The following is a 23,474-nucleotide window of genomic DNA, read 5'->3' as shown; positions in this document are numbered from 1 at the left end:
GCACAATGACCCCAGCATTAAGAATATGGCTTTCTTGACAGTTAAAGAGCACTCAAAAAATGGCAACTCTAGCTGTCACCGTGAGGGAAAAATTGATGTCCCCCGTATTAAAGAGTTTTTAGCTACTCCTAACCGCCCTGTACTTTGTTACTTAGAAGCCCTCAAGTTGTGCAAAGAAGTGCGAGTGTACAATCAACTTCAACACAGTTATTTAAAATCAGTTGTAAAAACAATAGTGATACTGTGCAAAACAAACCTAGAGTTGGAGCATCCACGAATCAGCCCTAACTTTAAGCATAGGGCCTTCTTGACGGCTAGAGTGCGCACTGCCAAAAAATGATGCTGCTTTTGCTGTCAACGTGAGGGCTAAATGGTCGACTTCCTTAATAAAGAGTTTTTACCTGCTCCAAACTGCCCTCAACTTCGTTCCTTCAAGTAGTGTGGTTGATCTAGTGGCTATTTATATTCTAACATTATATACATTGTGTTGATATGCAGTGGCTTCAATGTAGTGGTAGGTCTAGGAAGTGGACCTAGAAGCAGCAACCTACAAAACTATTTTTGTCTAGTTTGACCAGCCACAAATAGAGTGTTTTTTAGCAGAGAACTCAAGAAGCCTATAGAACTACCTTTCTTTGAGAACCTACATTTTATCATCAATAACATGAATTTGCTAAGCCTATAATCATCAGTACGCCATATTTCTTGCAGATTTATAATATAATTTTCGAAGAATTATCTTGCATCTGCTAGCCTAAAGTTGGAAGATACCATTCTTCCAACCTTTATCATCCCTCTAGCTTTCCTGTTTTGGTATTATAGGATGCAATACTGATATCCCTAAAAGACATGAAACCTGCAAAGGACTGCAGCAAACACTTCATAGGTTTCTAATCAGTTTCAGTTTGCAGTCTGACATTGGCAGAAATCTGCAGCCCTTCTTTGGCTGTATTAACTGGTCTTTTGTGGGCCTTTTGAGTTCAGTGGCTCTATTTTCTGTTCATAAACATTTCTTCAACTGCCAGACACCCTTGACCATTTACAGATCCCAATCAACTCTACCTCTAGATTAATCTGCCCCTTAGGAACCCTACAAATTTGTTTGGTGCTTTATATCTGCTGCTGTCATTGACTCTGTTCAAGGAAATGGTCCATGTATGGCAGGTTATTGAGTTTGAAGTCCCTGCCATATTTTCCTATTATGCTCTCCTCTTGGTTATGTCTAGAGCAGTCATTTTTCATAACTGCATTTCATTTTGTAGAAATTACGTGTAAAAAAATCCAAATCCACCACTGAGAGATATTTTTTGTATTTTTCCGGTGCTCCCATGCTGTATTTTTACTATGAACTGCAGTGTGATTATGCAACTTGAATAATGACTTAATTTCTGGAATTTCGCATAACAAGCGTAAAGCGAAATTCCCAAAAGTATGTGAATTATGCTGGCATAATTGGAATTTCGCCGAGGCCTAGTTTTCTTGTTATGACCGACCGATTTTGATGGTTTCTCCTCAGTAGAGAGCTAGACTCCGTAGGAAAAGGGGTGCACCTACAGTGAAACCACTCAGGCACTAGTATCAGAGCAGAATATTGTGAAAGGCTCAAGCTAGAGAGAGACTGGAGGCAGCAGCAGCTGATTGCAATTTGAGGGCACAGACATGTATATCTTCACTAAAGGTGGGGAGGCGCCCTACTGACTGTCCCTTGTTAAAATACACACAGTCCATCATAAATGGATGCTCCAAATGTGTTATAGTTGTGAGTTCACAAGGAAATGGGGTAAATGTTTCTGGGGTTCTGTATTTGAAGTCCAAATATATGGAAAGCTACTTGAAGCCCTTATGGAATTTACACGTAGCTGTTCTCTCACAATACCCTGCAAAGGCCAGTGTGTTGGAGTTTCTGATTTGGGTCCACAGTGTAGCAAGGAAGAAACCTTTGAGCTAATCATATTGGCTTCATTAAATGAGGTTGAGGTCTGCAAGAAATTGAACCATAACAAAGAAAGTCAGTGGCTTGTCCACTTGATCACAGCTGCAATGTGCTCAGTATCAATCCTCTCACTTCCTTGGCCAGGTAAGGTGGAAGAACTGTAGTCCCACAACTGTGTTTGATTGGTGAAATCCAATCAGGAATGACTCCACAAAAGAGTGTGTCTATTATAATGTTTTGTATCAACATGGATCCTGAGCCACTGTTGTGGCGCCGCGGCCAGGGTGACTGACTCTTGAATCTGGGGATCACGGTTCGATCGCTGGCGGCAGATTAGCCCAGCACCATGTGACTCTGGGCAATAGCTTGCTTAATCTTCCCGATAGCCCCCAGCGCCTAGAGACCCTTACGGGTGATTGTTCGCATTTTACAAATGTGGATTATTATTATTAATTATGAGGTTCCTCCTTATCAATGAACCATGCGACATACAGATAGAGGCAGTAGAATTTAGTTGATTTTTTCTAAATATCCAATACAGCTTGCCACTTCAGTATGTAGATGACTTGTTGCTAACTTCCACGCTTATATGAAATAAGCTGGTGTCTGAGACCAATATATCAATTCTTATTTGACTTCTTGGAAACACTGTGAACATGCATAGAAAAAGGATTGCACACGAGAACTTGGCACCATGCTGCCACCTCCTTGAAAACTAGTGATTTTCAGTAGATCTGACTGAGAGAAGCAGGAATCAAACCCCCACCTCATCTTCAAGAACAGCAAGGGTCCATCATCAAGGTTCTTGCTGTGAAAACCTTTTGCCCTCTGTGAATGTAGACCTTATGCCCATACCAGAGTGCTCCTGCTGCCGAAGTGCAGAGTCACAGATATGATCATATCTGGGCCCATCTCTACATGTTTCCTGGAGAGAGTCACTTCTGTCTAGCATTCGGCCTGGGAGAAACAACAAAGATAAGGAAATACCTCTCACAAAGGCCCTGCCACAAAAAGGTAGTTGAGCAGCAAAAGATACCACCCTAACCTGAGGATACGTCAGAGGATGGGAAAACTTTAGGAACATTGAGTTTGAATCATTTATTTTATTGAAAGTGGAGGAAGGTGCTTTTCCTTCACTGGTAGCTTTCAAGAAGTACCCCTGACTGTGTTTAACCATCAAAGGCCATCTGGTGCTCCTCCACATGAGACTTCCTCAAAAATCCTGGCAGGAATTCATGAAGGAGGGGTTGATGCCTGAAGACTTAACCCCTTTACATTTCGCCTGGAAAGAAAATGCACTTTCTCACTCATAGGCTATTTTGAGTTAGGACTCAATGTTTGGGTGGTTTACATTTTGGATTCAGTTGTAGCGTCCGCCTTTGTGCCAAACAATGTCGTCTTACGGTCATGTAGCCCTGCTGTAAGCAGTGCAGTCAATGACAACTGTGGTAATGAATCTAGATCCCCCACCTGGAGATCTCACTGTTTCATGAAATATCATAAATTGATATTCTATTTTACCTAAATGTAAATTAAAGTCACATTTTATTTCTAAAAGAAGACTCGTATTGGGGGGCTCATTTGTGTATTTCTAACCTTTCATCGCCCTCCAAGAGGAAGCTTTGACTGCTTTACTTCTCTACTCTGAGAGTCAACCCCCAAATAAAAGGTTCTGCCTAGTACCCTTGTGTCCCTTCAGACTCTAGAGAACTTTACTGATGCAGTTATTTCAGGACCTGCATCTGTAATTCATCTGAGGATTCCTGATTGCCCAGCCGGAAGTGCAACAGTATCGTGGGATTTTCAGGATTACTTTGATTACCCACTGTCATGCACAGGGGATGTGACAGGTAGTCCACAGGCTGCCACCCCAAGACCACAACTCACTTCTGCAGTATCTACAACTCTGCTCTCATCGCTGGCTTACAGAACTAAGCAGTGATTTAAAGACACTAAAAGAAGGTATTTTAATGTGATGGAGCTCCGGTCCTAGCACAAGACGTTGAGAAGAAGCAGATAGCAGCAGATAGAATGCAGACAGACAGTTATAAATTGTTGTCCTAGACCCAGGAAAGTCCTTATTTGGGGTGTTGTGGTGCTACCTGGACACGGGCAAGATTACCCCATTCGACGGACAGAGTGAGTAGTGCTGCAGGTAAGGATAAATGTCCCTCATGCACTGTGCAGTGGGGGTGGAACATTTTGTTCTTTGTTCATAAAGTTTGATTTTCCTTTTTGGAAACAGTTTGTGGGGGCCCTAAATAAAACAAACATTGCAAACAATAGATTATCGCTCCTCTGGTTTGTCCTATTGATGAACCCTGAAAGAGGAAGGGCTTCATTGTTTGCCTACCAATACACTCAAGAGGGTAGAACCGTTGAACACGCCTCACCTGACCCGGCTGGTGGAGGCACAATTGTTTTTTTGGGGGGGTTCCCTGAAAGCCCTGAGTGAAAGCTATCTGACAGCTTCTTAATGTAAATTAAGTCCAGAGGCTTGGGGCAGAAGTATACAACTCTGTGAATATTTTTAGCAATTGTGAAAATTAGGCACCATAATTTCTGTGGTACCCCTTTGTAAACATTGGAAAAAATGACTAGAGCAAATGGTTTTCAAACGGTAGCAGACTGATGTCATGAATGTTACCTGAAACAGCTGTTGAACATTTACTTTGTGTAAAATCAGTGTTTGCAAAATAGAGCATGAGTGCTTCCCATTGAAGAGAACCCCATCAACAACTTTTTACTCTTCTTCGTTAGAGTGTCCGGAGCAAGGATAGATAGGAGGCTAGATAAAGTTCTGGGTGTTTGTATTTGTTGCAATTGTATGTTCTGAAAATAAACAATTGCAAACAAGAAATGGCAAAGCCAGCAAGTCTCACAATTTTTGAAGGCACATGTTCAAGGTCCCTTGAAAAATTGGAACCATCACTTTCCTAATTCAGCTACAGTAACTCAGGCCCTTACTGGAGTGCCCTCCGGTCAGACACAAGAGTCTTTACCATATGAAGCTGCAGTACCTTAAACCATTACTACAAGTTCCTTGCAGCACTCCATGGCTGCTAGACCAATATTAAAGGTCCTTTTCATCAGACACTAATGCCTGCTCCTGTAGGCAACATTTCATTAGGTTTTTTCTAGGTGTCCTACAGCTTTCCACATCTCCTCCATTAGTCTCAGGATACAAAAGAATTATGAATAGAACAGATGTCCTTTGTTGAAATTAAAAAGGAACAATGGGAACAGCCTTTATTTTCCACATGGCAAATCACAGAGAGCATGTGGTTTCTATACATACATTTGTATTTTCACTCTGACATGTCTGTTGATATTTGCTTTGTTACTATGGTCTCAATAAATACCCACGATGATGACAGTCCACGTGAACTTTCTTAGTGCCTAAACTGCATGTGATGTAAGATTTCACCCTAATATTAAGCGATAGTACCAGTGACTGGTATGCACAAACTTGCTACACATCATACTGGGAACATCTCTTTAGCTTCCAGTTGCAATGTAAAAGAGTGCAGCCATCACTTGTAGGGGAGCATGTAAGACCCCATTCTATTGATTACAGAACAGAGAAGGGTAACCAGGCCACAACGGTTGTGGTTTAGGTTGTGTCACTGATGTCCTGGGGTCCATCCTATTGTGGCTGTGCAACTTGGGCAGGTACACCCCTTTCTGCACTTGACACTCAGAGTAGAAAGCAGCTACAGGCTTCTCAAGGTGGACGTGTGTGGAGCAAGAGCTCGGAAAGCATTATACAAGACAAAATAATGTAATATTCAGCCCAGTGCATACCTTTTTATGTAAAAAGAAATGACACTAATATTAAGATGGCCACTGCCCTGAGAGCCCAACGGCATGCATAAGTGACATACTCACTCGTAGTTTGGCTCTATATCAGAAACAAATGTTTATTTTTCTCCTTATTTTAGTAATATTCGTAAAATATTGTCAGCTTGTTATGTAAATTGAATTTTTAAACTATCAAATAATCTGTGTCATGTAAAGGACATGAATCCATCATAAAATAGAAAAAAAATCTATCTATATATATATACTACTTTGTTAATTTGGTCTCCTTCTACCTCGAGTTGTTGTGCCTGGTTGGAATGGACAAAATTTGCTGCTTGTTACCATTTATTTGGAGACATTCATTTTTGAGACACTCATTTTTATGGGTTTTTTTTTGGCATTTGGCCACCGGACTAATATAATATTGACATGAATTTACAATTGGGACACATGCCTAGCATTGAAATTTGTTTTCATGTGGTCGCCACTAACATTTATAAAGTTTCCATGATGCATTATGGGAGTGGGAGTCCCCCAGCAAGCTCAGTACGCACCTGGCGGCAGTCATTCAAGATGACATTTCACAAGTTTGTGCTTACTCTGGCCCCATGGTGCGAGTGTCAGCATTATTCTGTTTTTGCTGTTGGAGACTTGAAAAACCGACCAGTGAAAATTTCGGAGGATATGAGGATGTCTTTATCCCAATGTGTGACAAATGCTGATTTCCGGTGGACTCATGTCTTCGAAATGTGAAATCGATCTTGTCTCATCTCCGTTACATTTGAGTATTTGTGCAGCATGATTCTAATTGATTGCTCCTATATATATATGTATAATAATAAGGCTGGTGATACGATGTGAGAGTTTGGCGCCGTGTTTTAATTGCCTGACCACCATGGCAGGCGACTTTAAGTTTATGTTTATGTGCCTATTGAAAGATAAAAGGCGCATATTATGTTGGTTTGGCAATGAGCTGTGAAATGTACAATGATGTGTTTTTATTTTTTGCACATTCATTTATCAGTGATGTCATAAGCATTTATAATACTGCATTGATGCTGTTATTAATGTAAAGATCTCTACGAAAGAGTATTTTTTCTATGTTGATGCCTGCGCTTAGCGGGAAGGGCTTTAAATATCTATGCATTTTGGGCGCCAAATAGATTGAGAAAGCCTACTGTGAAGGCGAAACGCGTCTCTCTGAGCTCGGGGTGCAATATATAAGCCGAATCCTGACATCTTCGTGTGCGTGCCTTCTTCTTTGGGAGCAGGACTGGGTATATATACCTCTACACCATTCTACTGGTCTCCCTAACGTTGGACATTTCTGCTGTAATTCAATCTCTCATAAAGAGCATCCAATTCATTTTGTTAATATCCTCAAGGGAGTCCAATTATTGATTAACGTTTTTCTACATTGGCATTCTTGTTGCCATTTACAATGTCTCTATATCTTCCTTGATACTAAAGATATAGCTTAGGTATTACTGAAAAGTTTTCCTCCGGATAATTACAGTCCTCAGAATACTTAAAACCAATATCCATTTTTCTTGGCAGGTAACAGTTTCCAACTTCTTCAAAGTAGAGTTGCTGCAATAATAATTAAGCTAATATTAAGTGCATAATTTCATAAAATATATTTCTTATGAAACACAGTGATAGCATAGAAGTAGTCACTTCTAATTCATTGGGCATCTAGCCAGTAGTAAAAAGGATCCATGGGGCTTGCATAAATGCATTTTCTTTTAAAAGCACATGGGGTTTAAAATTGGGAGGAAGAAATAGTAAAATCTTGGCTACATTTTATGGTGAACCGTAAGAAAGGGCTAAAAGCTTTAATATAAAAGACTACAACAGGCGGAAATGGTGAGTGGGGTTGATTTGTGAACTATCTTTGTAGCATAAAGTACCCCCACCATTAAGAGAATGAATTCACATACTGAGCCCCCTTGGGTTATTTTTGATACATGTTCTCTGACATTCTGCAAAGTGACATCTTGGAATGACTCTGATTTTATGACAGTGTAGCTCTCTAAGCATCGAGGGAATGAAGCTCTATGGAAAGCAACTACGTGTAATTTTTGTAGATGAAAGTATATCTATTGGAAGGTGAAATAATTGATCAGTCTCAGTGATAGTACTTCAGACGTAGGGGGCTAGCTTCTTGAATTTCAGTAATGAACACCGGGGTTGGAAGATGGTGAAGAGTGGGGACATATTCGGATGATTTCACTCTATAGAACACAATGAAGATGTATCTATATCTCTCTTTTATTCATTTATTTTTTTTCAGAACGAAATCCCCCCTATCAAAGATCTCCTGGATGTTGTATACAAGTACGTCCTTTGCCCTACATTGGTAAGTCCTCCAAACCACTGTGTATCACTGTCAAAGGAAATAGAAAGAAATGTGTTCATATTGTTTGACTTCCTCATAGAGCACTGCTATTAATTTAGGTGCATCATGTTCAGAAATCAAATTGTCAGTAGTCTTTGGCCAATTGGCTATCCTATAAGACACTCTTCCATCTGTCCCAAAGATTATTCTTGACCATTTAGACTTTCTTCAAACTTTAGGGCTGCCTATAACTTCACGTTAATTCACCACATTTCTGTGACATTGAGCGTCTTGCAAGGACCATAGTGACTGATATTCCGATCTAGAGTCACATTTAACATTCCAGGATGGATTAGCATGCCGAGTTTAATGGCAGCCACTGTTGCTTCCTAATTCATTCTTAATCATTTCTACCCGCTTCAAAATGATGGCAGGTTCAGTAAATGCAGCAGGTTTAAGCCTGTGTTTTATTCACAGATCTCTGTAGGGGAGCACATTAAAGCTGTGAACAATGTTATAAGAAAGAAGGACCTCTTCAGCTAAAGTTATCTTTAAGATATGAATCTCTCATTGCTAATTCACATTCCAAGTCAGGATAGAGCAGGTGGGCCCTATTCCTCTTACCTCTGTGTCACCCACTCTCTAGTGCTGTCCTCAAGAGGACATTACATTTTCTGCACTTTCCTGTGCTTCTATTAAGAATTGATTACCATGCAGGAGTATTGTTGTGCAGACCAGTGGTTAGGAGGGAATTTAGATTATCATGAGAGTCCATTCGCTGGAAACCTCTGAGACAAAATCCTATACAAGAACCTACATTCATTTTTGTGTTTCAACCTGGTTAGCCAGGGCTAGGTGCCAAACCAACTTGCAAATAAAGACTCTCATGGCAATGTTGAGAATGTATGACGTTACAACGCATACATTAACAACGCATGCCTTTACAACGCAGTTTTTACATCACAACATCCTTTACAACGCATTCCATTACATCGCATGCCACTACATCGCATTTTTAGGAACTACCTTTACAACGCATTCCATTACATCACATAATACCTTAACAACGCATACCATTACATTGCATATAAGGTAAGTATTGGATAGTAGAGGGGTAAAAATTACTATTCTGACTCCAGGGGGTGCAACAGTAGGGTAAGTGTTGGATAGTGTAGGGGTACTATGCATTGTAATGGTATGCGTTGTATAGGATGTTGCAATGTAATGACTGTGTCGTAAATGTAGTGTGATGTAATGACTGCGTTGTAAAGGTTGTTTCCCCAATGTCGATGTGCCATACTGAGGTCTTTATTGACACATTCAGATTTTCTTTGAAAAATATCACCAACATTCTGGCCCTCATTGACACTTAAGTAAGGGTCCACTGTGGAAAAGCAGGCAGTTACTGTTGAACGCCCAGGCTGTTGGCGCAAGGACGCCTCTAATTTCCCATAGCAAATAGTTACCAAATAAAGAGACAGGCGCTGGAAGCTGGAACGCAAGAACAGGGTTTATTTCTCATGAGGAGAGCCTGTCATTTCGGACACGCACACAGAATGTCTTCGGGAGGTGCTCTAACCACATCTCTGAGGCCTGGCCTCTTATACACAGGTTTATTGCTTTATTACACGTGACACATTCTTGTTGAGACTTTGATGTACGGAAAGACATCCTTGGAATCCCCACTTCAAGCTCGTTCCCACACATATCTACAGTAAGTGATGGCTATTCCACAGCAGGATACTCTGTCGATTCCCGGAACGGGGTATCTGATCGGATCGCACGGGGTGGGAGGCCTTTGATTAGTCGGAGATCCTTTGAATCGGGGCAACTGCTTACAGGAAGGGGGCCAATAAATGGCAGCTGCAGGACCAGGTGGTGGCTTGGGAGCGGGGCAGGGCAGAGGAAGGGGTTTCATCAAAGGACGGGGAGGTGCTGGCCCCGGGGGGGTTTTTCGCTTCCGAGGTAGGGTCGCGCTGGGGAGGGGTGTATGGTCAATGCACGAGAGAGCGGGGGGGTGTTCGCAGCGCCAAGGGAACGCGCTGGTGATCGGCGAGGGGCAGAGGGGCCATGGCGCTTTCAAAATGGCTACTGCTTAAGTGAGCGTACGGGTCTGAGAGGGGACAAGGTGGCGCCGATTATGTTGACATCGCAAACCAGATTTTAACACCACAACTGGTTCTCCCTTTTATCAGTATAGGGGTGTATATCCACCAACCCGCATTGAATATTGGTTTCTCTCACCTATACTGTAGTGGACTATGGAGTTGTCTCACTTCCACCTCCGTGGTTATCCAAGTACTAAGGTACTTAGGCCTGCTACAAACATCGCAGGCGAACTGTGCTGATTCATGGGAGGTTGGTGGATGTCATTGTATGTGGTATTTGCAGTTCAACTCATAGAGTATTTGTTTGTCTTGATGATGTTCAGTTCAAAATAACATTTCCTTTCCAGATCTGCAAATGTATCAGTGTAGGGCTATCAGTAAATTATCCATTTCTGGAAAGAGTTGCACTGTCAGATCAAGTATTAATTCAGCAAGTCAGCAATTAATAAGTGTGTAGCTAGCAGGTGGTTTATTACAATTAGAACAAGCATTGGTAATTGCATTAGGTTTCAACTTTGTTATTAACAAAAAGCTGTTTTTTGTTGTAAGTTATGTTTGTACCTCTTAGGGGAGCAGTGGGAATAGTCACCGGGGAGGTAGTCAACAAGGAACAGTTTTATTCATATTCTAAGGTGTTAGTGCAAGCATTAAAGCTGCTTTAGAAATAATATGGAACATTAAAGTAAGAAGCAGGAGTGGATACAATGATTTGTCGTCCCCCCCGGTGCATGTCTGAGCCTCCGGTGCTGCCAGGAGTGGATGCATTGATTTTTACCACATACCCAGATTCTTTGCCATACCAGGTCTCAAGGTTTAACAATAAGCACTGATTAACAACTCACAAGTACATCTATGTGTGGCTCCAGCTCTCCACAAGAGAGGATTCCGTGAGCACGGAGAGGAGAGGGGAACAAACAGAAAATAAAGTTTCTGGAAATGGAAGAGGGAAAATGAGACGAAAGCTTCTGGGAGTGTACAGGAAGCTGGATGGAAAGGACATAATAGAGGTAGGAAAGGGATGCAAAATAAGGCATTTGATGGGAGTTTAGCTTGATGTATGGATCAGAAAAGGAGGCTGGAAAAGTAAGGACAGTGGGAAGTACGGAAGGTGGCAGGTAGTAAAAGACTAAGATGGGTGTAGGAAAACAGACGGCCCGAGGAAGACAATGGCTGTAGAGGGATAGGAGGCTATAAATTGGGGCAAAAATAGATGGGTTTGAAAGAAGAGTGGTGATATATGGAGAAAGGGGTAGCAGCACCGTGCGCTGACGGGGTGGGGGTGCCATTTTTGCAAGTACATTGTCATTTGAAAAGCACCTGCTGCCACATTCCTGGCCTCCAGCAATTATCAGGCACCAATTAAAATGTCAACATAACTCCGGTGATTAATGTCTTCCTGTCTAGTGGAAGTTTTAACTCATCCAAAGGTAGCACAGTGGGTTAAAATGACTGTTGCTAAGAATGTGTACCATGCAGATAACAAAGTGCATGTAATGTAAATAGGTCAGAGGGTTACTCTTCTGCAAGAGAGCTCCTTTTGTTACTTGTCGTTTGTGAGGCAAAATCGTAATATAGAAGATTGAGCTATTAACTGCCATCAAACAGCTGCATGTAAACTGCAAGTATTATGTTAGCACTATATGTTTTTTTTGCCCAGTGTTTCCTTATCCTAATCTTGCCAAAATGGTTCATTTGGGTAGAATACAATGGTTGTTATTAAAGAAAACCCCTAACAATGGTGTTACATTTTAAATTCAGAATTTTTGCTTTTCCAAAATATGGACTCTTAAACTATGTTGTCTACCTGCATCGCTAACATGTCTCTCCTACACTACACCTTGTAGTCCTGTCAGTTGTAACAGTTCCTATACACTGATTTACACACCTATGATTGTCTTTGTGCAATGTGTGTGTGTGAGATGCAAAGTGTTCTGACACCTTACAGTGGTATGAGTGGTGCTATAAAACTAAATGAATCCGAGAGACAGTGGTTCGGGAGACTTGAAGGGCACTGTTAAAGGGCAGTGGTGAGGGAATCCGTGGCAGAGGTGGTCTTTGGGGGTGCCAACAAACATTGTCGCACAGGGCGCCACCAGGGTTAAAGATGGCCCTGAGGGGTAGCGGAGAGGTGCTGGGACTATACTTGAGATGGCCGGGAGTTAAGCTTTGCACACACCTTGGTTAAATGTAAATTCCAGGTCCCAAATTTAAAATCCAGTAGTCTAGCTCTGTCCGTAAAGGCATCTGCTGCTGAGACCTGGATGCAACAATGGGTCGCATGTTTAAATTCCAGGTAGATAGCTCAGGAGCTAATGTAGGAGCTTCTGGTTTCTTTCTGAAACTTGGAGGCCAATGGTATTAATCCAAGTCAGATAACTCATGAGTTTATGAGTCAGCTGCAGAGATTTCTTTGTAACTTGCATTGCACAAGTTCTAATGCTAGTTCTAAAGTTTGACTGGTTTTTGTACCTACTGCAAAGATCTATTGGTAACCTAAATATCAAAACCCTGATGGCAGCAAGTTAGCTAAGTGGGTTAATGTATTTGTGACAAACATGTTCGTGCAAAGCATGTCCACGCATGTAACATCAATGAGGCAGGTGGCAATATTAATATATCTTTTGCAGGGACCTATAATCACGTGTTTCATTTCCAGCAGGGCTGACTTTTATTCCTCCAAGGGTCTGAAAAAAGTACATTTGAAATAGGTAACAGGGTCAAATGCCAGATGAGATTTTGCAGCCTTTTATCATTCCAATGGTAGTGAAGGTGTGCCTTTGAATTGGCTTATTCTAACAGTGGTCACCATGACACGTGGATACACAAGATTTGGATGCCTTAAAAAACAAGATATCATTTTCCTTATTATGATTTGTGAATCCTGAATGGGTTTCAATTATTTTATTTTCAAATTATGATATAACGGCTTGTGGGAATCTTAACAGCTGCCCTCCCCAGTAACAGAATATCATGTATTCAAACACAAAATGGGATATTTTTGATTTACAATGATGAGGAATATTACAAATCCCACTGTAATGTGTTGGGGAAAATGCAGTTTCAAAAAGGCAAAAACACAAAAATACGTTTGTCAACTGTAATTCAAACTCAGTTTGTAACTCAAATTTGAAGTGATTTTTCTAAATATAAAGCAAGCAAGGCTAGCAAAAGACTGTATTTATCCTATCACTCAGGCTAATCTTCAAATTCAGAAGCATGCAAGAATACTTTTGGGGATTTTCTCTGTAAATACTCACCAACTTCCACAGCCTCCCATTTAAAAAAAAATATTATGACAGTGCTCATTTTTGCTGGTCTAGCCTAAAAACATGAACATTCAGTGGTATTTAAGAGGGATTTTCTGAATACTTTGCCAAAAGAAGAATGAATGTTCTTTATATTCACCTGAAAACCCGGCCTACTTCCAATTCATCCCTATAAAATAAAGTGGCTAGATTTTCAAGCACATCTGGGGAAATGGTGAGCAGCGTCAATTCAGTAATGCAAAGTGCTTATTTTAAGACTGTGAATGCCTTTTTCCTCATCAGACTTTGACCCAGATAAAAAGGGAGAAGAGAACACAGAAAGATAAAAGGAGGAAGAAGAGAAAGACATGAAACAAGTGACAAAGTAAGCGGGAGGAAAAATAACCTGCAAGAAAGGGGCAGGGAGTGCCTGGTGGTGGAAGATGGAGGCTTGAGGTGCAGTCAATACTACACAGCCTCGGTATTCAGCACCATAACCTTCGAGAACAGTGGCCAATGGCATCTGAGCAAAACTTGGGGCCCGGCCCTTATTTTTCTTCAAATTAACCACTGGTCCTGTAACACCAAATTCCCGGTTTTGAATTATAGCAGGACTGCTAAATAGCACCATCTCTCCATGTGGTACACAAACTAAGCTTTCCTCACTCGGTGACTCAAGAAGCCCGTGAATGATTAGCAAACTGAAGTTTAGTCTGGCAGGTACTTTGAAACTGTGACTGGCGACTCAAAGTCGGCTTTTTTACGTCTCTGCTCTTTTATGCACATACATTTTAGAATCCATCCAAAACATATGTAACATAAGTGGAGCACACAAAGTTACCATTAACGACCAAACGTCAAGGCCCCAGCATCTAAATTAGATACTACCATGTTTTTGTTGTTTAAACAAAGATAGTAAAGCACTCAATGGGAGTTCAAACATAGTCAGTCCATAAAGTAAGGAATCTTGTAGCATTTCAAACCTGTTATTTATTGCAGACAGAATCCAGGTAACTGTGATCATCGGTATAAATGTGTTGAAAACAGGAGCAAACAGTTGACAGGTGTTTTGTCACAATCACTTCTTCAAGGCTTAAAATGAGTATAAACATATGATCTCTCAGTTGTATCTTTAAAGTTACATACATGTTTCAGGAATACATGTTTCATCTGTACTCAGGTGACCTAGAAATGAAGGGGCTCCTGCATATGTGGTCCCAAAACATTTTAAAAGAATTTTAAATCATTTGATGAGTAATGTTAAATCCCAAAGTGTGTAAAGTAAGTAGAAGTGAGGATGGTCCCATAAATATCCATGGATAAAGATGACATGACTTTGAAGTGATCACCTACGTTGTGGAAAGTGTGAAATCCAAGGTTTCTAGACTTCTAGTCTGACAAAGTAATCACCCACACCGACATTCACCCAGTGCATACATGAGAGTAAAACATGCCAAGATAGACTCAGAGGAAAGAAGTACTGACCTAGGTAAGAATTAATATCCTGGTAAGCAATTTGCAAGAAGAAAGATTTGGAGAGCCAATGTCTGGTTCACACAGAGAACCTGAAGAGTAATTAGTAAGATTACTCCACAGCAAGAAAAATCTGTTAAAAGTTAATATATTAAGTCAGCTGCGTTGCAAAACCTTATAAGAATCGTGCAAGAAAAAGATCCTAGCCATCAGATTTCAATGGATCGATTCTTGCATCCAATGTCGTGAAGAAAATGTTCTGTTGTAAATGTAGCCTTCTACTATTCAAGAGCCATATGTAACCTAGTGATGGAGGTAAGAGAAACATAAGATTAATGTCCCTTTACAGAGTGTGCTAAGGTAGGTTGGGGAGGGAATTCTTCATATATCACAGAACTGGCCTGTGGTCCAAAGACGCAAAGGTAGGTCTCCCTCTGTACGTATCAGGTGCAGTACAGTGAAAACAGCTGGGATTTTCAAAGACCATGATGATGTAAAAGATAAGGGGGGGGGGGAGAGAAAATAATGTAAGTGCTAGAGCATGAATGTGGGGACAGCACATTATTAGTCTGACAAATCTCACCTGTGGACCATGAATATCTGTTGATGGTCCAAAATTCATATGTGACAGCATTGGGTAAAAGACAAGTACCTGATAATAAATTGGGTTGCTCCAGTACCAGTTTCCATGAGCAATAAGCAACCCATTACCCTTCTAGGTTGGCTGTCAAAGCGTGTAATAAAACAGAGTACTATAAATAAATGTGGCAAAATGACAAATCAAATACACCCTTAAGAGAAACAAAATGTAGTACCCCCTTTGTGTGCTAAGGTGAGTGCCGTGTCCATGAAATCCATGATGGATGTAGATGGTATGTGCACGAACCAACAAGTACAGCGAATACATTTAAACCATGTGTATGCAATGTAAGGCCACATGATATGTGTAATTATTACAAGGCCTATGAGAGACTGTCATGACACAAAAAATAAAGAGCATAAAAAGCGGTGTGCAAAATCATACTATCTCAGTAATAGAACCCCCCCTTCCAGGTCCAAAACAAATTGTGGTCGGGAATGCAGAGGGCATTACTGGCAAGAGCATAATGAAATTGCTGTGGCCAGTTACCATACAACAAGAAACGTCTGCGTGCAGTCTTGGTGTCCCGGAAGAATGGAGCGGACACTAACATAATGCCGATGTACTTAAGTGATCAGTAGATAGAAAGAAAAATGGGACACCCCTCCCTAATGAATTACGCGGTCATAAGATCTGCTATCTTGGTCAGCTGAAAATAGTATGCAGACTCCAATGCTTGAGTGTGTGCAGCTTTTGAAAAAAAGTGTTGGCACTCAAGGAATGAAATAGAAGCAAAATGAATGAGAACATAATGAATCCCCAGGCCAAGTAAGATCCACAAGATAACATCCACAGTGTAAGGTAAATTTATAAGATAATAGTTTATTGAAACCATGGGAGTATTCACCGGGGTCACATTCAAAATGAATGGAAAGGGAAAAAAAGATAGCAATTAGCAAAATACAGTGACGCCTGGTACGGTAAGAGGTATAGGATCCCAGTAATAGGTAGAAAGCCCTAGATTCGGCCATATTGGAGTGGCTCACAGAGAGTGCATTTCATGCTAGTTATTATGTACAACAGGTGTGAGGGACAGAAAATCTGGGAAAATGTGGAAAAATAGAACCGGCCACTCCTTGTGGCCACAGACAGTATAGTATATAAAAGGTTATCCAAGTTAGCATTCATATTCAAAACAGTGTTTTCTCTAAGCTTTTGTAACAAAATGATAGTTTGGGTTGGTAAGGTGTCATACCACTAACAGTTCAATTCTGAAAGTGCCTAAAATTGTATCGGCAAATGTGAGAGAGTGAGAAATATGAATAAATATGAAATATTAAAATCAGCCTTAGATAGTAAATTCTCCAAAATAAATATTTATATTCAAAACAATATTTTTACTAAGCTTTTTAACAATATGGTGGTTTATGGTTAGTCAGGTGTTGTACCCCTAACAGTTAAATCCTGAAAGAACACAATATTATTTAAAGAGATTATTCCCTGCGCAAAGCCATAATGCCAGACACAATAAATGATCCAGAAGAGTAAAGTGTACAATATTACCACATACAACAATTTGGGTTGCCTTATAAATGTGTATTGACTAAGTAACTGGCAATAAGAACATTGAGTTGTTGACATGAGAACCTAACATATCTGCTCATAAGATCACTAACTCATGAGTTCCAATGCACCCTGTGTAATTGTCTACTGATAGCTAAGAAATATTGTAAATGTAATCCTTGATAAATACATGCAGTTCGCTATCGGTGTTAAGGCCGCTATCAACAGCCCTAAGTTTGGTGATCCATTTGGTTTCTGCTCTCATTAGGGTCATGTTCCTATCACCACCCCTAGGGTCACATTCAACATGTGCTATACAATGAAATGTAATCCTAATCAGCTCAGATCCTGAGTGTGCCATGTTGTAGTGTGTGGCCAAAGGGTAACTTGCATTGTTATTTTTTATGGCTCTTATATGCTCTTGTATGCATTCTTTCAAGGGTCTGTAAGGGATACCCACATATATATTTTGGCATTGGCAAACAATACAGTATGCCCCATATTTGGTAGTGCAGTTTATGAACCGCTGAATATAGCGTTTAATCGCCGTGTTATATTGAAAAGATGTTTTTTTCTCAGCTGCATATTGACAGACGTTGCATCTCATACATTTATTGAAGCCTTTTGGTTTGGCTGGGAAGAACGAACCAATCCCTTTGGGGGGCTGGGAATGATGTAACTTGGGCACAAGATTTTTCTCAGTGTGGTCCCCCTTTTATATGTAACTTTAGGTTTGGGAGATATGTATTTCATCAGGGTAGAATCCAACTTAAATATATGCCAGTGCTAGTGAAGGATTTTATACACATCATGACTTTGTGTGCAGTATTTAGTTATCCGGGTCAGTATCAGGTCAGTATTGTATACTTTAGATTTCCGTTTTGGAAGGGAATTGCGTTTTGCTTTCATAAATCTCTTTCTTGCTTTGGCTAGATTCATGTCAGAATAACCTCTCTGGCTGAAAAGGTGCTCCAGTTGGTCCAATTCTTTCATAAAAGTCAGGTCATCACTACTATTTTGCCTAAGCCAATTCATTTTTCCCAAAGGAATGGCATTAATTTGTGCATAGGTATGTGCGCTCGCTGCATGTAAAGTAGAATTACATTCAGTGGGTTTCCTAAAAGGTTTTGAAGCTATTTTGGTCCCGTTAGTATACAGAGTAACATCTAGAAATTCTATTTGCCTGGGATTAACACGTGTAAAGGTCAAGTTGTAACAGTGTTGTTAAGAAGTTCAAAAAGTGAGTGAGCTGAGTCAAACTGCCTGTCTAGATGACAAAAATAATGTCTTTATATCTTCTCCAACATATTATGTGTTCTACAATCTCCGGTGGGAAATGTGACCACACATGTATTTTTTTTTAATTGCCCTTATAGAGGTTGGCATACGAGGGATACAATTTGGAACCCATGGAGCCTCCTTGGGCCTGTCGAAACCAGTCGCTGTTGTAAAGAAACGCCTTATTCTCAAGCATAAGTCTGGTTAGATCAAGAATCATCTCAGTATGTTCATATAGTGTGGCATCTCAAACCAAAATGGTCGAGGCGAGAGCTTGTATTCCCTTTTCCAATGGGATACACATATATAGGGAATTGACATCCAACATTACAAATTCAAATTTATCCACCCATTCTATTTCCACCAGTTTGCTAAGAAGGTCCTTGGAATCCTGTATGTAGGATGGCAAAATGTACGATTTGTTACTCCTCTGCTCAATAATCCCGACTTCCAGCCAGGCATGGACACAGCCACATTTACACATTGGAGGTCCTTAGAATGTCGCTCCTTAGGTCATCTCTTTGACGTAGATGGGATCATCACGTTTCAGCGGCTTAGAAAGGAATATGGGTTGCCCGAAACTGAAAGGCTTAGATAGTCCCAGATCAGACACTGGGCCCTGCACTCCACACTTAAGCCGTTTGCTAATAGGCTCCTTTCTGCCTATGAGAGATGGCTTCTCACTCGCGCATCAGATAACAAACTCATCTCGGACCTATACAAGATGTTGCTTCCCGGAACACTCACACATACAATGCTAGCCGTGTGAGGTGGGAAAAGGACTTGGGTAGAACACTTAGCCATAAGGCATGGGAAGGGGTATATCACAGAGCCCGTCATTCAGCGTACCACATGGGACTGACGGAAACCCTCACAAAACTGGTTACTTATTGGTATTACACCCCCGTGCGTCTCCACTCGATGGATCCCACCTGTGGGTCGGAGTGCTGGCGGCGATGCGGGAATACGGGTACCCTGGTACACCTACTGTGAGAATGCAGCCATCGTCAGGCATATTGGACTGAAGTGCTTGACGATGTGGACAAGCACTTAGACACACAAATACCGCGCATCGCAGCATATGTCCTGCTTGGCCTCCCAAACCCCTTGACCTACCCTCTAAAATCTCACAGAGGCCGCCTGATCGCAATAGCGCTAGGCTCGGCAGTACAAAACTTTCTTACACACTAGCACACCCCCCCAGATTCCTACCCTCACGGGTTGGCTACATCGGCTCTGGCATGTTCTGGGAATGGAAAAGTTGACTTTAACTGCAGCAGGAAAGGGATCCATGTTCGATGATCTGTGGCAGCCATTTTTGTCCTCTGAATTCTGGGAAATCACCTGTCCCAGATATCTACGCCGCTTGCGGCTCTCTACCCCGCAACCTAAGGGATCATGATACCTTAATCTCCATAGCAGGACTCGGGCATCTCTTGGGTGTATCTCTTTCGTGGACAAGGAATGGGGTGGGGGCAGTGGGGGGGGGGGGTTAGAATAAGTTTATCCTTTCCTTTGGTTGTGTTTGACTCTTTTGTGACATGTTCCTACATGCTTTGCCCTCCAGCTATGGTGCATGACGACCGTAGGCCTGGGTTTATGTTACAGCTCTCTGAAATACAGAACATGTCGACTGTTGATAAATCTCGATAAACGATATAAACCATAGAAGTACGTTCCCCGCTGGCTGGTGGTTGTATGTGGGTGTAATGTTTATGATTGCACAATACTTAATAAAAATATTTAAACCATAAAATGTACGATTTGTGGCTGCAAAAAAACATCTACGTACTCAGAGATCCGCTCGGTTGAGGTTCTGTCAACTGAAATTATGGGTCTGCCTGGTGAGATGTCCCCTGCTTTATGAATCTTTGGCAGTACGTACATACATGGCGTCCATGGAGATTGATTAAACATGAATTTGAACTCCATGTCACTGATAAGACAAAGATCTTGCAAAGGACCAACCAGAAATCAATCTTTTTAGTTATGTATTTCAGTGCGTTGTTATTCAATCTAATGGACTCTACACCACCCGATAGTTGTCTATCAATCTCTTTCATGTATTCACTGTCCTTCATAACCACTATGTTCCACCCTTTGTCTGCTTCCTTTATGATAATGTTTGGAACTTTAGAAAGAGTGTCAAGTGCCACACGTTCCTCCCTTCTCAGATTGTTTTTATATATTTGTCCCTTATGACATTTGTCCTCCAGTATGTATAGTTCACTAGTGACTGCATTGTCAAATATGTCTATCAGGATGTCAGATGGTAAGTTAGGAATAAAAGTAGACTTGAGTTTTAACCGAGTGCCTAGATTGAGGTTGGAGGAGATGTCTAAATCAGAAAGTAGATTAAGCATAGAGGGTGGTGGGCTGCCTGTGTCATCTAGCAATAAGAGTAGCTGAAGATGATGTGTGTCTTGTATGGGTCTATGACATTCCAGTGTCTGTGGAATCAAAATTAAGACATAGGTTGGTTGCTCATCAAAAAGCTTCTTTAATTTAAGGTACCTAGTACATTTAAGCAAGTCAACATGTATCTGTGCAAAGTCTGGCATGGATGTTCGACCAAAGTTTAAACCTTTTCATAACACAGCGTTCTATTGATTGGACAAAGTATAGTATGACAGATTGACAATTGATACATTATCTGTTAAAGTCTGGACAACATTTGTATCTAGAACAGAGTTAGGTGTCATTGTCACTTCTTCTGATTGCAGAACACTGACCTGGTGGTTACCCCTTTTAGAGCATTTGCTGTGTGTTAGACCTGGCATCATTGCCGTGGGTTTCCCCTGTATTTTTGCCTTTGCCTCCTGTATTTCTGCTGTGTGCTGATCTTCGTTTTGCTGGTCAAGATGATTTGAGCACTTTGCCACTGCTGTTCAGTGCCAAAGTGTAAGTGCTTCACTTGTAAATTGTTGTTATACATTGGTGTTTTCATGATTGGCTGATTTAATTTACTAGTCAGTCCCTAATACAGTGCACTGTGTGTGCCAAGGCCTGTAAATCAAATGTTTGTATTGGGCTTGCAGCACTGATTGTTCCACCCACATTAGCAGCCTGTAGATGTAACTCAGGCCTGTCATTGCAGTGCCTATGTGCAGTCTAGTACTGCCATTTTGACTTGGCAAGTGCACCAACTTGCCAGGCCATAACCATCCCTTTTCTTACATGTCAGTCACCCCTAAGGTAAGCCCAAGGTACCACTGTGGGAAGGGTGCAGTGTATGTGAAAGGTAGGACATGCCCTGATATGTGTGGCATGTCCTGATAGTGAATTACTGCCAATTTCGTTTTTCACGATTGCAAGGTTATCTGTTCCCATAGGATAGAATAGGGAGTTTGCCTATAACATTTTATAAAATAACTACCCCTGGGAACAATATAGCTAAATAAAGTTTGATATGCCTGGACTCAGAATGCTAAAATGCATCTTTTAGTGAGGGTGATTTTTACATTTTGTGTTTGAAAATACCACTTTTAGAAAGTAGGTATTTTCTTGCTTAGCCATCCAGTGTGCCTCTACTAGGTGTGTGTACTGCATGTCTAGCTTTGGAATGGCAGAGGCTGGGGGACCAGTGGCTCCAGAGAGCCTGGATAAGTCAGGGCTGGGCTGAATAGACCTGGGCTGCATTTAGAGTAGGGGGGATTTCCTTTCACCTGAATGGACCTGGTCTGCCTTCCACAATGCTGTCTCCACCTCCTGCCAGGAAGCTGCACCAGAGAGGACAGAACTGGTTTTGACTGGGCACAAGGCTTCTCTGCCACCAGGGAACAAAGGATTTTGCTGTATAAGTATTAGGGCCCAGACTCCAGAACTTTAGATCACTTCTGGGAATCAAGAGGAACCTCTGCCAAGGAGAAGAACTGTGGCTACTTGCTGTCATGGAAATTGTTAGATTATTTTCACTGATGCTTTTTACTGCCATGTATAAGTTAGCCTTCGCTCCACCATTTTCTTTTAGATGCCGTTTTCCTGCTGTTCGAAACTAATCCTGCTGAACTTCAAGAGATGCTCCTTGCTAAGATTAGTTTCTGTAACAATGAACTTTTAGTGCCAGTGCATAACTTTCCCTCCCAGTAAAGGCCCTCTCCCACCTGTCTGGCAGTTTAATCGCAGCGCAGGGTGGAACGGCCTTGATAATGTTCAAGATATGACAGTAGAAGTTTTTTTTGTCTTTACGCTGTTCATCCACATCTGTTTGGAAAATGTGCATGCTATTAGTTGACCATGCAATGCATATAATGTATCTATATGCTTACAGTTTCTCAGTTCCCTCTGTATCATTGTCTCGAGGCTGTGCAGAGGGAGCCCCTCTCTGAGCGTGTAGAATAAATGATTATTGGTGTATATTCTCCACTGTTTTCTCTGACTCTTCATTTGGTATGGAAGGCTGAGAGGTGGTTAATGGTGACCCAGGTGGCCCTAGCCGGGTCACTTCCTTCAATTGGTGCCTGAACAGGGGCTCCTTTGGGCGTGACCCATCCATTTTCCACAGATGGAAGGGAGGACGAGGACATCACCAGGTCAGACTGACGGCTCAGGGATCCATGCACAAAGAGATATGCTTCCCGACTGGAGTCCTGAATGGCGAACATGTGAACTGACTGTTTGGTCCGAAGAGTCGGCAGTGGAGAATAGGTTTACCTGTACGCCTGTGTGGGCCAGTCAAGGAACAGCTACAAGAGGATAGGTGCTTCAGAGATAAGTTTATTGGATAAAGGCCAATGACATGAGGGACAGTCAAATCAAATGAGGGAGTCGCCACTTCCGTCAGTGGGTCTTCGAGGAGAGATGTTCCGGCTGTAAGTCTTCACATCACTCGAGAACACCGTGAAGGAGCAGGGGAAGGGAATGTAACAAACGGACTTTTGATATGGTAGAGGGTAGGAGCACCAAAACCCAATCGTCTACTTTCAAATGTCTCCACCTCTTCCCCTTATCATAAAAGAGCTGTTGTTTTGTTTGAGCTTTTTCAAGGTTGGCGTCCGTGAACTCGCTTAGTTTATGTATGCGGGTACGTAATGCCGAGGTATAATCAAGGAAAGAACGTGTTTCTACTTGTTTTTCTTGTTCCCAAGCTTCCTTGGTGATCTCCAAAAGATCACGCGGATGCCTCCCAAAAAGAAGCTCGAAGGGTGAATACCCC

General features: G+C 41.5%; 1 protein-coding gene across 1 annotated transcript in view; it reads left to right on the top strand.

Moving 5' to 3' along the window:
• The window catches only part of LOC146811132 (uncharacterized), a 249,497-nt gene that overhangs the window by 138,076 nt on the left and 87,947 nt on the right, over positions 1 to 23,474 (top strand). The window contains exon 8 of the mRNA XM_085614493.1: positions 8,028 to 8,093. Within this exon, the coding sequence (XP_085470619.1) occupies positions 8,028 to 8,093 (66 nt within the window). The remainder of the gene's footprint in view (positions 1 to 8,027; positions 8,094 to 23,474) is intronic.

This window comes from Triturus cristatus, chromosome 7 (genome assembly GCF_964204655.1).
Source record: "Triturus cristatus chromosome 7, aTriCri1.1, whole genome shotgun sequence".
NCBI lineage: Eukaryota > Metazoa > Chordata > Amphibia > Caudata > Salamandridae > Triturus > Triturus cristatus.
Note: the sequence above shows the minus strand (reverse complement) of the source record. Positions and strands in the feature narration are given on the sequence as shown.